General features: G+C 39.7%; 1 protein-coding gene across 6 annotated transcripts in view; it reads left to right on the top strand.

Annotated features, from left to right (window-relative positions):
• LOC117298336 (FERM, ARHGEF and pleckstrin domain-containing protein 1-like) overlaps positions 1-15,611 on the top strand; it is a 79,694-nt gene that overhangs the window by 44,299 nt on the left and 19,784 nt on the right. For 3 of the 6 annotated variants that reach the window (XM_033781532.1, XM_033781533.1, XM_033781531.1), the window contains exons 9-12: positions 199-365; positions 1,253-1,318; positions 2,339-2,585; positions 3,299-3,536. In XM_033781532.1, coding sequence (XP_033637423.1) covers positions 199-365; positions 1,253-1,318; positions 2,339-2,585; positions 3,299-3,536 — 718 coding nt within the window. Of the gene's footprint in view, positions 1-198; positions 366-1,252; positions 1,319-2,338; positions 2,586-3,298; positions 6,933-15,611 lie in introns of those variants that run through there. The other 3 variants (XM_033781529.1, XM_033781528.1, XM_033781530.1) reach the window with 1 other exon arrangement.

Here is a 15,611-nt window from a genome sequence, read left to right as displayed (position 1 = left end):
TGCAAGTCAGAAGGCATACAATTGTATGGAATCACACCCTATTTTACAGTACAACCTGGGTGGCAGCAGCCAGGGATCACCTTAAGGGGATGCACATTTTTTATTTGATTTTCTTTGTTGCATCTTCATGTTTGACAAGAATCTCCCCCCCCTTAAATCTCTCCAACCGTTCCGCCCCCTTTCCCCGTTTCTATCCAGGGCTACCCTCGGAGTACCGTTGAATTCATGATGTCAGCGCGCAACGAGTGCAAGAGATTCTGGAAGACATGCGTGGAGCACCACACGTTCTTCCGACTCACTCAGTCACGACACGGCCGCAGGCCACGACGGAGACTCATGAGTAGGGGTTCAACATTCCGTTACAGGTACAGTAGTCTACTCTTGTTTTAAGTTGGAACCCTTGTAGCAGACCAGCCCTACTTAACCCAATGCTCAAACGTAAAGTCAATTTGGCTTGTCAGGCCGGTGTTTATATCAGGTTTCCTTTGCAACAAACGGATGAGAATATTTCTATTTCCCCCCCCCCCTCCCCTGGACAGGATGCCAGTCCATTGCAGGGTTACTCACAAGCTCTTGTCATTACCAATTTGTACTCATAGGTGGGGAGAAGCAATTATAATAAAGTGCCTTGCTGGAGATTAGGGTCATGACATGACCAGGCCAGGATTCGAACCCACATTCTGTGAAAAATGCTCAAAGGCTCCCAATATTGACCTTCCATTATTGTATAAAGGTGTATATGAAAAAAAGTTGCATTTCCTTATAGTTTTTACATGTAAGTGATTTCTTCTGTCTGTAATGACTTGAGCCTTATTTTTCTTTGTTCAAAGACAGCGGCCACTATTGGTAATTGTCAAAGACCAGTCTTCTCACTTGGTGAATCTCAACATGTGCATAAAATAACAAACCCCTGTGAAAGTTTGAGCTCAACTGGTTGTTGAAGTTGCGAGATAATAATGGAAGAAAAAACACCCTTGTCACACGAAGTTGTGGCTTTCAGATACTTGATATCGGGACCTCAAAATCTTATTCTGAGGTCTTGAAATCAAATCCGTGGAAAATTACTTCTTTCTCGAAAACTATGTTACTTCAGAGGGAGCCGGTTCTCACAATGTTTTATACATGTACTATCAACAGCTCTTATTACTTGTTACCAAGTAAGCTATTTAATGCTAACAATTATTTTGAGTAATTACCGATAGTGTCCACTGCCTTTAATGCTCTCTCTCTCTCTATCTCTCTCCCTCTTCAGTGGGCGAACTCAAAAGCAAGTAGTAGAAGACGTGAGGGTCACATACATCCAGAGACCTGGCTTTGGGTAAGTGAAGAGCGGCTATTACTCATGCAGGATCATGGAGACTGCAAAAATAAAAATCTTCAATTCTGAATTGACCCCTTGCATTAGCTGCCATCACTAAAGTAAAACAATGGAAACGTGTACGCACCGGGCTAACCTCTCAGCAGATGGATGGTCTTCATTGACCTCAGTGATGGCGTTGTTAGGGTCTTGTGAGGTCTAAAGCCCGGTTCATCTGCCTGCGAATGCGAATGCGATACAAATGTTGACGCTACAAATTCGCAACGAAAAATTTGCAGCAGTTCAACTATAATCAACTCACTTGCGAATATCGCTGCGAAAGGAGGGTTGTGACGTCAAATTCACGTCAAATGCAGTTTGAGTACTGTCCAATAAGAGTTGGTGAGAACTGCCTACCACAGTCGTATACAGGAATTAATGATAATAATAATAACTGTATGTATAATGCGCCTTTTGCCAAAGGATACAAAGTGCCAGGTATTATTACTGCAAGGAGTGGGAAGAGACAAAGTTTGAGAAATAAGACCTAATCCTTAGCACCATGTTATGGTGTGCAAGGTGCTGTGGCGCAGTATGCTGCCAATCAAGCCAGGAGCACCGGGGTGAACCCCTTCTCTTTTCGATAAGTGCACTGGGTTCTTTAACATGTGTCTTCAAAACACATGGGACCAATGGCTTCACGTCCCATACGAAGGAAGAACGAATGGTTAAGTGTCTTGCTATTATACATTACAATTTAGCCCAAAGTGTTTTACCTGTTTTATTACCGGATCACTCTTAAAGGCAAACTACACCTTTGTAGGTGGCTTTGAAAAAGGGTTAAAAAGTTTATTTCAGAAGGTTCTTTGCTTAAAGTATTTAACGTTTCCTTGACAAGTTTTTGTAAAGTGAAACTAACAGAAGATCCTCTTTCAATCGTAAATTTTAAGAGATTTGCTGTTTTTGTAAAACAGGTGGTTTCAGAAAGAGAAATCTCTGCATTGTTTTTGTTTTTTCTCCCCCAACTTTTTCTCCCATCAGTCCAAGCGTCTCCCGAGTCTCAACAAGGAGCCTTGGAGCCCCCCGCACAACCACCCCGCTAACAATCCAACTGTCGGAGAACATCGTCCCCGATCACCACAGCGCTCCGGACCTAAGCTACGGTGATGAGTACCCCAATGGACAGGGGGAAAATGCTGCCAACAGCCCCACGTCCATCTCACCCACAACGCCTTCATCTACTCCAGTCACCCCGGTCCATGATAACTCCAGAATAGCCATCCACAAGGTGAGCTATTGTGTTCTTTAAGAAAACTTACGCCGTGGCTTAATTTGTGGCAGTTGCTATGTCTTTGGCTTGATCACTGTGTCATCATCATAGAGTTATATATATATAAGAACTAGAGAAGAAGGTCCGGATTGGATCGAAAGCTAAGGCCATCTACCCTATTCATTATATATAAGAACTAGAGGGCGCACTGGTGATGCTTCTTGCACAAATGGACGGGACCACAAGGAGACCATTCTGTATGCGCGTTGAATATGAAATACACATTTGTGTTTATTGAACACTACGCGATGCTGTTTTGTCAACTTAGAAAATGGCCGCCTGCTTGCATGCCGGGTCGCGTATAATATAGGACAGTGCATCCTCTAGTTCTTGTATATAACTCTATGGTCATCATGCATTAGTTGGAAACAACTGCATGAATGCGTTAAATGGATAAATGATATTCCTAAATTTTCTCTTAAAAAACCAAGTGTGAGATTGCCCTTTGAAAAAATCTGAAAAATTGTGATTGATTGGCCTGGAGGGTCTGTTTAACCATGGTTAAGCCCTACACCAAATGTACATGTAGGGCTGCCTTTGTACTTTTTCAACATTCCTGAAATCGAACAGTCAACAAATGATTCCAGTGAATGATTTCATTTTTGAAAGGCAGTCATTCATGTATGTTGGAGTAGAACAAATAACACTGATTTTATTCTATTTATTTGTAGGGCAACTCCAATTCAAGCATTACCTACGAGTACACAGTAAACGAAGACAGCGTTCAAGTGCTGTCCAGCCCAGAGCAGAATGGCGAGACTGTGCACTTGGAAAACGAGTCAACGACGGAACCGGAATCCGAAGAGGCTGCAGTCAGCGAGGACCTGAAGCCAAAACCAGAACCCATGCAGGAGCTGGAGGTCAAACTGCCAGTCGTCAACGGAGACCACAACAACACAGAGGGTTTGAGTACGAATTATTCCACTGATGCATCTGATATAAGCATCCCAAGCGGCAGCCTGCATATCGATATTGATTATGAAATGATGAGACGGCAGGTCATCCTAGACCTGCCCGATGAGATAGAGAGGGAGGATGAAGTCTTTGAGAGAAGCCCACCCACCTCGACAGATCGGGCGAGGAGTGAGAGTGAAAGCTCTGGTTCCTCTTCCGGATCCTTGAGTATCGAGGATGGGGAAGGCTTGGAATACGAAGATGAGATCCCCACCGATGAGGGTTTTGATTTAGAGATCCTTGAAAAGTTAAGGGGACCCATGTTCAGTGAGTTTGAAGACGACATGGTGGGGAAGAAGTTTGAGCTTCCGGGGATGGGAATGAAATTTGAAATCGGGGAGAACAGGGCCAAGCTTGAGATTCTTGAGAGCCTTCAAAGGCCGGTGGCGAGTGAACCGGATGATGCATCTCCCACTAAGAGTGTTGAAGCTGAAATGGGGTCCGCAGGAAGCGAAACTAGTGGGGAGCTCTTAGGGTCTATGCAGGCTGCCGCTTCCAATGGGAGCACCTCTAGTGATGGTATTAATTATGTTGAGACAGAACAGACCGACTCTGATATTCGACTAAACACGACCATTGACCAGGTGATGAAAATCGCTGCAGAGCTGGCAAGTCCAACTGACGAGCCCACGACTCCAAGTTTTGAGACCCGGAGCCTTGATTCTCTGATGAACGAGGAGGGATCTGAAATGGGCCACAAGGGGTACGACGAAACTCCTGAAGATGACCCCGAATGCCCCAAAGATTACTCCTCGTTCATGAAAGAAAGGCAGTTGGTATTTGCCGACAGCAGCGACACAGAGAGCGGAGACAGTAGCCTAGGCGTGACATTAGGAAAGACGAATCAAAACTTGACGAGCCTAGAGGTAAACCTTGACGAGACGTCTGCCGAACTGCTGCTCCTAGAGCAAAGCCTGGCAGAGACGCAGCAGAGTCTGTGCGCCATGGAGAGTGGCGCGCTGTCAGATTTTTCCACCGGAAGTCCGGTTTTCAGTCCGGAGGGTTATGACGAGCGTAACGCGATTCAGCTCACCTTTGAAGAATCCCCTTTGCAGGAGGCCCCAGTATCCCAAAACACAAAGCTAGATCGGGGAACGGGTTGTGACCCTATCTCAGATGATATTATTAATGCCAATACATTCATCTCACCATTCAGTGAGGCGGACCTAGTGAGGGCCTTAACCCCAACCGCTCTAGATTCCCACAGAATCAAGAACCTGCGCGACTCTCCCCCTCCACCAACCCCACCTCCAACGCCTAAAGTCTCAGTCATTGATCCTCCGACCCACTTATCCCAAATTTCCACTGTCGAACTTCATCAAATAACTAGTTTTGATGATATGTTGCCCCAGTCTACGTCTCCCCCATCATCAGACCCCTGTAGTCCTAGAAAAGTGAAGAATATCGCCCACATGCTTCCCGATCTTCCTCCACCCCCACCCTTGCCTTCGTCCCCTCTACCAGAGTCTCCCCCGTCTACTCCCACTTCATCCTTCTCACCCCTTACCTCACCCATTTCACCCCTACTGAAGCAAGATATCAGTCATATATTATACCAGAGGCCTCCCCCTGTTCTGCCCACATCAAGACCCGTTCCTCCGCCCTGTGCCCCCAAACCAGACAGAAAGTTTGTCCCAGTCGAGATGCCTCCCCCGTCCCTACCGACTCGGCTAGATTCTACCGTTAGAGATGAGGTTGATATTCCAAGGTCAACTGTCACTAGAGTTCAAAGTTCAAGGGCCAATGTGCAGTTGAATGTGAAGAAAACTCAGTACCTGGTCTCCAAGAAAGAAATTGGAGATCAAAGGTCGGGCTTTACCGAGTTTCAAAGAACAGAGTTTACTCAAGTAAGAAGGGTTCAGGCATCACAGGTTTCAAGTGTTTGTCACACAGATCCTGACGAAACCCACAAAATTACCTTAGAGTTTATGACCGATAATTCAGAGGTGAGCTCAATCGAAAGACCCCCTCCCCCCGTGGTCGGTGCGAATTCTTTCAAGATGCACGGTCAGATTTCCCCGACGTCTGACAGAGTCACCATCACGCCTGAAAGCAGCGAAATGAAACTGACCCGTCCCGGTACTTTTGTCACTGAGTTGAAGATGATAGTGCGGCCGGGCAATATAAGCGTGTCAGATTCGACGTCACGAAACAATGCGCACAAGCAAGAAGCGGCCGCGAGCAGGCGAGATCATGCAATAAGCCGCAGCAGTCCCGAAAGCGTCAGCAAGCGAGAAAGCATGGAAAGCACAGACAGCGCGGACTCCGCCAGGCAAGAGTTCCTGGACCGTAGTTTAGAGGACCTCCTGAACAGCCCTGACATCGTAGGGTACCCGACCCCTGACGATGACACAGAGAGTCTCGGCGAGAGATTCCTCCTCGCCGGGGACCTCCACGATTCTGAAACTTCCTCCACCTCCTCTGGCAGCACGGATGACAGTTGCGTCTACCATTATGAGGTAGCCGACGCCCACATGACCAAGATAAAGGGGGACGCCCCCTTGGCAGTGGTCGATGATGACGCCGGCTCCTCGAGTGACAGCAGCAGCAGTAGCTCAGCTGAGGAGAATGGTTTGCTTAATAGGCATGCGATTGGGAACGGGGGTATTCTTTACACCAACACATTAGAAGATAGCTCACGTATATTCTCTGACCTACAGGACATGGCTTCCCCCTTGTCGGCCCTTTCGGCCGAGACCGGGGTAAGCTCGGAAGATTTTGATTAGAAACCCTCCGCAAGCTGTTCAGAGTTTTTGTTTTTGCTCACTCCTGTCAGTCCTATTATCAGAAACAGAGTTTTGAACATGTTTATTTTGCAAGTGTCTTAAGAATTCTTCTTTTGGTGGTCATGCATTTATGGACAAAAATATCTATTTCAGTTAGAGGTGTCTGTATCTGCATCTTGTGTGCTCTGTGAAGTTTAATGGGAAATGGTCTTGCTATGAAGTCAACATCCCTCCTGTACACTTATATTTTTTTCAAAGATTCAATACAGAACACAGCTTTGTGTTTAGACATTTATTTCAATATTGGCAACAACAACAAAAGCATCAAATGCATTTCAACCATTATACAGGCTACAGAATTGCAACATACTCTAACTTTGTTAAAGGTTGGGTCATAGTTCGGTATTTGACAACATAATTCTGATTCATAGCCCAAACAGATCAAGAAAGATTAAAAAAAAGTTTGCCTGCGACAGTTTCAGCTGAATACATTGACTGAGAAAACAGCAAAAAATGTCATGCGGTTGAGGGAGGTGACAGCGGGTACCAACCGCTTCTTTGACCTCAGCATTCAGAAAACATAACACCGGGGAAATCTGAATCTCCTAAAGTCCCCTCATCAAGATTTTTTCAACCTACATTGTGTACTTTTACAGATTTGTAATGCAAAGTTGGTACTTCAGATCAGACAAAATAATTTTGCTGGTGCTTTTTTGCCATTACCATCTTGAACATCGAAATAGTCTTTCCAAGGAGTTACACCTTTTTTTAAAAGCTCATTGCCAAAGTATGAACTTACCCTTCAACCCACATCTCATAACAAACCTACACAATTACAATACAAAGCATGCTATGTTGCCGGACATGTACGTTTAAAAAAAAAATTATTTTGATCATATAGCATTCTGCATAAAGATAGACGAACACACCTTTATTGTATAACAGACGTCAAAACTCCAATACACATAATTGTTTTTATTTATTTTGTAGCTGATTAATTTCAGGCATCGTACGTATCCATAAAGTTAGGATTACTCGAACATTGTTTTTACACAGTGCTGGTGAAAAATTTGTTGGTACTAAGCATTCAGTGATTTCTATGAATTTAAAACATGTTTTAGAAATCCTCCTTGTTCTTGAAACAGTTTTTGTTTCCTCCTTTTTTTGCTGGTAGATTTCGGCCATAATTTAGAAGTAAATGCACATAGTTTTCCTGTCACTCAAGTGTTGGGGAGCACATTTACATGTAGTAGACATAGATTTGTATGTTGTGAAGCGGGTAAATTATGTGAACAAAACAACACTTTTTCCCTTTCTTTACCTGCAGCCTATGTTGGCACTTTATTTGCTTCATTCAGTACTTGATACAGTCATGTAGCTCCTCCTACTTAAATCTGATTTTCAATTATTTTTTTTTTTTGGCCCTCAGAAAATCAGCAAAATTTGTATTAAATAGGCTGCAGGCCATTAAAACCTTAACGACGTCTACATGTACTTGTAGAGATCAACCCTTGTACTCAACACATTTTTTTCTACTTGTTTTAAGTGCCAAACATCATGCCTGTTCATAGCAGCATGCCATTTTGTTAGTACTCTTATTTGTAAGATTTTCTTTCAAATTTATTTTTATTCTAAAACAGAAGTCCATTCCAAATATGTTTTTATTCAAGTTCTTTCTGAAATATCCCAAAGAATACTAAGCAGTCATATTGCATGATAAATGTTTATTATAGGCTTAATTTTTGTATAATCAGTCAGTACTAATTTTTGTCATCATTCGTGAAACAATCATTGCTACATGTACTAATTCATAAATCAATCCCTCTGCTTATAATGTTATAACGATAATCATAATATAATGAGAATAATAAAAGTGGCTTCTTATACAGCACTTGTATCTGTCCCCCAGTGATCAGGTGGTGATGCTTAAAGGCAGTGGACACTATTGGTAATTACTCAAAATAGTTATTATCATAAAACCTTTCTTGATAACGAGTAACGGGGAGAGGTTGATAGTATTAAACATTGTGAGAAACAGCTCCCTCTGAAGTAATGTAATTTTCGAGAAGGAAGCAATTTTCCACAAATTTGATTTCTGTTTTGTTTTGTTATCTCTCAGGATTTATCTTGATTTCAGGACTTTGCTAACCCTAACCTCAAGCCCTCTTGAAAGAAGCAAACCCATCACCAAAAGCGAGAACAAAATAGACAGTATCCGCATTTTCCCTTCAAATATTGTACCATGTTCTACTGACCCAAACGGAGAGCTGCCAATTCTACCGATTCCGAAGAACGTTTGCTAACAAAAAATAATGTTTTCCTGAAAATGATACCAAAATTATTTGACAATCCCCCCTGATTATGGAAACTTTTTCCTTAATATGTTGAATGTACAATTCCACGAAATATATCCCTGATTGGTGTGCAAAATATCCTTGATTGCAAAGAGCAAACATTGGCAGCTATGCGGATTCTAGTTAAAGCCCATTAGGCATTTTAAAACCATAGCTTACATAGGATGTTATAAATATTTGTGATTCTAGCCCACTCAATGCCTAGTTTTGTTACTCAACATCCTTATATCAGTAAATATCCTTTCCTATTTTAGATAAACACTGTGCCTTTTCCAACAGGAAATGTACTAGTTCAAAAAGTCTCGCTCAAAATAAATTGCCATTTACCTGCTCAAAATGATGATACACATGTCACCAATGAAACATTATAAATCATTCAGTACAATGAATTTCCTAGGTTTTTGTAATTTGACAGTATTTAGGACTTAAAAAGTTTGAAGTGCTGTTTGATCGCTCTAAAATCTTTGCCATTAACTCGTTCTGAATGTCATGTATATCAGCCAAAAAAAAAAAAAAACATTAAATGCTGTAAATTTCCTAGGTTTTTGTTATTTTACAGTATATATTTAGGACTTAAAAAGTTTGAAGTGCTGTTTGATCGCTCTAAAATCTTTGCCATTAACTCGTTCTGAATGTCATGTATATCAGCCAAAAAAAAATATATTCAATGCTGTAAATTTCCTAGGTTTTTGTTATTTGACAGTAAATATTTACGACTTTTAAAGTGCTCTTTGATTGCTATAAAGTCTTCGCCATGCTAACCTGTTCTGAACTTCATGTAAACCATTAGAAGAACATTCAATGCAATGAATTTATTAGGTTTTTGTAATTTGACAGTAAATATTTAGGACTTTTTTTTTAAGTGCTGTTTGATCGAAGACCCTCCTCCGCTGGAATAATTGAATAGTTTGAAAGCAATTTGGAATGTTAATTTTCTGCATGGGGGAATGTTTCAGATAGTTTTTCGTCTTTAGAGGTTGGACTCCATGTTCAGCGTAAATCGCATGGAGAGTTGAGCTGTCTTGACCAGAATCAACATTGCCGAGCAGTGCTTGCTTGTATACAAGATCAGTAGTTTCACCACGTTGTGTTAGGCTTGGTTATTTCGGCGTGCATTGTGTGAGATTTTAACTGGATTTGAGCCTTGTTGTAGAATCAGAACCATTTTGTAGTTGTCTTCTTGCATAGTACAGTAATCATAGTTTTATTCCATTGTCATGTAGGCACACTGTGGCCCTGGCTTTTTGCTATCTCTGCTTCATTATTGTATTCAATAAATTTGAATTGGCGTTGGGATACAAAACAACCATTTCAACCTTGCTCTTCGCTGAGAGGGATTAAATGGGTTTGGGTTGGAACCTAGGCTCAATTTCAGAAAACTGCTTAAAGCACAAAAAGCAGCTTAAGCACAACAAAATTATGCTAACCAGAATAAGCCAATTTACCCGAAACTAGCCTAACTACCGTGCCAAATATACAATTTATGACTGGCAAGATTGACGACTGAAACCAAGAGGCTTCAGAGTCAGTCAGACGGTGTTCTTTTGACGTCTACATTGTAGCATGCCCAGTCACTCCTGAACTTTTCATTAACTTAACTAAATAACTAGTGCCTGTCTGAACTGTTTGAGTCAGGTTTGTGATTAAGGACATACAGTTATAGGGGGGGTCAGAACACAGGGGTGTCCAACATACACACATGTAGGTTTGTAACCGTTTAAAGTCGTATGGTTTAGTTTTTGGGTTTTTTCATTTCGTAAGTAAGCATTTTAGGTGTTGATTGGGCTCCAGAGGACCCCCTACTGCTTTTGTGACTCACCCACCTACACATTAAACTCAAACACAGCGCTTTTAAACTTGTCACTACACCCTTTTGTTAACTTGACCTCCCTTAAACCCAGCCTCACACCCCAAAACCCCTTTTATAACGGCACCTTTTATAACCCTTGAACCCCCCCCCCCCTATAACTGCACCGTCGGTTGTTCTTTAGTATTAACGATTTAAAAATGGATTTTCTTTTCTTTTTATCTGCTTCATACTGGTTCTCGTGGCATGCCTATTAAGCACCATTCATCAGTTGTGTGTCTGTTACTGTCCTATACGGAGTATATATATGCAGTATCTCATTATGTTTATGCAAATATATGCAAATGTATGCAGGGATTTTTTTAATAATATTGAAGTCTTGTGTAATCCAATTCAAATTGTTGAAATTGTCAACCAAATGCATCCAATCTAAAGCAGTTACTTACTGAGACCGACCTTAAAATGCAATGTATACAAAAAAGAAAAGGAAAAAAAAAAGGATTTTTATTCTGAATAAAAAAAATTAAAGATGTTTGTTGACAGTATTTGTCAGATATTTCATTGTGAAAGTCGATTGAGAACTGCGGGGGAGCATACTGCATGTGTACACTCTTGCTTTGAGCTAGCTGCAACTGTGGTCCGTCTGCCAAGATAAAGCCTTTTAGTATCTGTCAAGACCCCGTAAAGAAACGTTTTTAATAAACCACCGGGTTTTAGAACATTTAAAGAGCAATATTAAGTTGTTCAATCTACTAGGAACCTGTCTGAAGACTAACCTGTGAAAAATGATACTGATTGGATAGGGGTTCTGCCGGATGAGGCCTTGCGGGACCATGTTGCCACTCCCATCCAAAAATATTCAAAATGAAACACTTTTTGTGAAATTGGGGAGGTAGTGCTTTCTACTCTACCGGCCAGGCTTCGGATTGATGATACCCAAGCCAACATCCGTATGGACTATAAAGGGGGTAACCCTGTTTCAGCCCTAGGAGTAGGTGGCAACGGCCTCTGGAAAAAAATGTATAATACTTGTAGCTCACACCTTGAAGTGGCCTTCAGGCCTTGTGTGTCTGGCGGCTTGCATAAAAGAAAAAGAAAAGAAAAAAACCTTAAGATACAAATAAGATGCAGAAACAAAAGAAAAATCCATGTGCATTGAAGAGAGCTGTTTCTGTGTCAGCATTGGGCAAGTTCGATCAGCAACCAGTTTTCAACCACTAGTCAATGTTCCAAGGTTACCTATGCATGAAATACATCCCAGGTACCAGGACAAATCACCCAGTGGTCGAGACTGAACTTGCTCATTGCAGTAACTGGTTTGTTGGGAGTGCCAACATGCCACCCAGTGGCATTGCAGCCATCAAAAGACCTTAAACATGCTGTCACCATATTGGTCATGTTCCCTGTTTTCAATAACAGTAATGAATGCTAACATTCATTGTGCAAACATGGCACCAGGTTATTGTTTCGTCCAGCCTCAGTTTGGTTAAAATGAGTTGGATTGGAGCAAAATCAAGATGGCCACACCATGATAAAGGTCTATACATGCATTAGATTAGCATTTGATTAGCTTACATAAGTCGATCAATTACCCATCACTTGATACTCGTGTCTGCCCCGTTAAGTCAGCCACCACGCGGACACAGCTCACAAGCAGGTCTCTGGTGGCTACCACGAGTGTAAACCCCTGGTACACACGGGGAAGCTTATCCAACACACCCCATTTAGTCTTTGCAACCAGGCTTTTTGGGAGTGGCAATATATGTATCATTGAGTGGCTTTCACAAGACGGCAAAACCGTATATCCAGTCAGTATAATACAGATTAATAGTTAAACCAATGTGGGACTCCCCCGCTTTGATGTGGAAGAGTAGTTTTTTTTAAGGGACTCAAAATAAGTTTTCACGGTTACAAAAAAGTTAACATTTCAGAGGTGGAGGAAGAACTGCGGAATATGACAAACATTAAGATTTATAAGTATACCCTTGAGTTAAATTACAAATTATTATGACTTGCCTTGGTATTATAATTATTGTATTGGTTAAAATATTGATATCTCTGTACTGAGTTTTAGTGCAACCTAAATTCTGGTTGTCAAAATTTCATAATGGTAATTTTTATATACAGTTTTATCAAAGACATTCGTAACTGAAAAGCAAGGTTGCAATAAGAATTGATAATCAGTGTTTGGAAGATTGAGCTTGGCTCAATATTAATTTCATTTTCAAAACGTGATAAAATCACAAACCTTTTTGCCTTTTATCAATATTGCCTTGAAGTGTAAGCAAATAAGTAAAAAAAAAAAAAATGGTTTTTTCGACATACTTTAAAAACGATAAGTCACTCTTAGAGTATTGGTTCAGATTTATCATGCTCAGAACTTCCCTACCTAGATCTCTTAATGTAAAATCAAACTGAGATCAGTTGCACAGTGTGTACTAACATCATCTGCTAACTCATCCTAACCAGTATAGACCGGTGAGAACCAGTTCCATGCTGACAATGAAAGCATGTGATTGGTCCACTGAAACTGGTTCCATCATGCAAACAACCAATAGGAGCTCTGGTAGGGACTAATATTTTTGATTATAATCACAGCTACTCTTAAAGAGGGCAACTTAAAACAAAAGTAATTACAAAATGGCCGAACTTATCTCTTATTACCTTTTGTTACTCTTGTTCGTCATTTAAATTTCCATGACTATAAAGAAGGAATTGACTTAGTGGTAGAGATACATGTTTTAATTTACAACTCATGCGAACTTAGTGCCAATTAAGGAATTATAGAATTATAGGAATATAGTTGCAATTTGATGCTAAATTCTGCAGGTTTATTGTTGCAGTTGCTATAGGGATAAGGAATTTTGTGGGTGCTTAAGTTTCTCTCGCTTAATTAGAAATGTAGGTGGTGTTCTTAAGCATTTTTGTAGTTATATTCTAGTTAAGGTACTCTTTATAGAACAATTTACCAAAATGTCAATTCTTTCTGGGAAAACAGTTGGGCTGCTTTATTAGAAGTGTACGTGTAGGTGGTGTTCTTAAGCGTTTTTCGTAGTATAGTACTTTTCAGAGGACAAATTAAAAAACTGTCCATTCTTTCTCGAAAAAACGGCTGGTCTGTTTAAAGGTTTTCTTTCTAACTACCATTTTTTCCCATTTTTTCTTTCTTCTGATGAAAGTGTGCTAGTGAAGACAATCAAACAAATTTGGCATTCATCAAGAATTATAATGTAAACTGCGACAATGCGTCATCCGTCCGTCGCCAAAGTACAAGTATGTTGTTCGATCAAGTTAGACAATTTGATGCTAGAAAAACCAAGCATCATCTCACAACAATTGTTGATTTTTTTTTTTTTTAAGTCCCCTCTTTATTTCTGAAGGTTTGAAAAACAAAACTTGTATGGAGATATTAATAATCAAAACAAGTTCTTAAGTAGCGCATTTTTACAATAAGCGTATCAATAAGCTTTACATGAGATACATGTACATGTATAAAGACACGAAATTAAAAATATTTGTGTGAAGATTTAATTTTTCGGGAAGTTGTATTTGATGCTTAAATATTTCAGCGGTAAATTTTTATTTTATTCGTTTGAACAATTTTTGTGGGGCTTTTTTTTTTTTTTTTTTTTTTTTTTTTTTTTTTTAAATTCTTTTTCACTTCTTGATGCATTTCCAAACTTACTTTGATAATCTTCCAATCTTATTAAGTTTTAATTTCATATGGTGCCGTCTTTGTCAAATTTTTAAGAGTCTATTTTTTGAATTTTTTATCGTAGTTTGGATGTCTTCTCAAGTACTACATTAATTTTGATCCAACAGAAGGATCGCAAAATTTATCTGAAGTTATTATTTTTTTCTTCTAAGTCATAGAAACACCACCTTAGAGAAAAGAGTTTAACCTTTTAGAGATTGTTCATTTCTGTATAATTACCACCGTCCGCCCTGACATGGCAAAGTGTTGAGTTTTTGACAACGTTGTCTTTTTTGAAAATTTTTTGAAAATTTACCATAAAGCAAACACTTTGGACTGTTTAATAGCAACATGGGTTAAGTTTTTCTTGTTTTAAGTTAGATATTTTTCTTTTTTTCAAAAAACAAAGGCTTTATACTTTTAATTTAAATCTGTTTTCTAATACTGTTTACTTATACATCAGAAATTTTATTCTAAATGGTACTTAATAATTGGCTTACAGATTTACACATTTACGTTTTGCTTGAAAGTAAATGATTGTGTTATTTTTTTTTTAGGATAGATTTGATTATTCACAGTTATGAATTTTGTATTCAGAAATTATATGATAAAAGGTCAGTAAAGATCAGTACTTGAATTGACTTTTAATGTAAATCAGTTATGAAATAGTTTAAATTTACCTAAACAAGCTTTAGTTTCAAATGTCAGTACTTATAGGGTTATGTGATACTTGTAGATTAGTCAATTTACTGCAATTTGAAGTCTTTTTATGGTGACACCCCGAGATGCAGTACTCTTGCTCAAACTTAAAGCGAAAGTATACATTTAGTATTCACTCTTAAAATTAATGGCAATAAAAACATACTTTGTTAGAAGAATGGCAGCCTTCGATAGTATGAAGCATTTTTGACTAAAATAAGCAATTATACTATGATAAAATCTAAACTGGTGCCTTTTTAAATCACTGTGGAAAGACGCGATGGCGTTCAATTGTTTATTTGCAGCCCGTTTTCCCAAAGTAATAATAAACCAATGTATTCTTGCGCACAGATTGGGGGGAAAATGTGTATTTGTTCCGTTTTGAAACTTGCTGCATGTACATGTAGCTTTTAAATCTCTGCGTATTCAGGTAGATGGCATTTGGTTATTTATTTGCAGCCCGTTTACCCAAACTAATAAACCATGTATTCTTGCGCATAGTTTGGGGGTGGAAACGTGTATCTATTCAATGTTTGAACTTACAAGCTTTTAAATCTCTGTATATCCAGTACTGACTTGAGCTTCCATTATTTTAAAACAATTCCTTGTTTTCCGTGTGGAAGATATGTAGGAATGTTTCCATATGGAAAATATGGGAAACCTTTCCCTTGGGAATAGGGCTGCATTACCAAACACATTTTAAAAACCGTGTTTCTAATAAGTGGGATTTTTTTGTCCTTAGAAGCAATT

This window comes from Asterias rubens, chromosome 13 (genome assembly GCF_902459465.1).
Source record: "Asterias rubens chromosome 13, eAstRub1.3, whole genome shotgun sequence".
Taxonomy (NCBI): domain Eukaryota; kingdom Metazoa; phylum Echinodermata; class Asteroidea; order Forcipulatida; family Asteriidae; genus Asterias; species Asterias rubens.
This window is presented reverse-complemented; position numbering and strand designations above follow the sequence as displayed.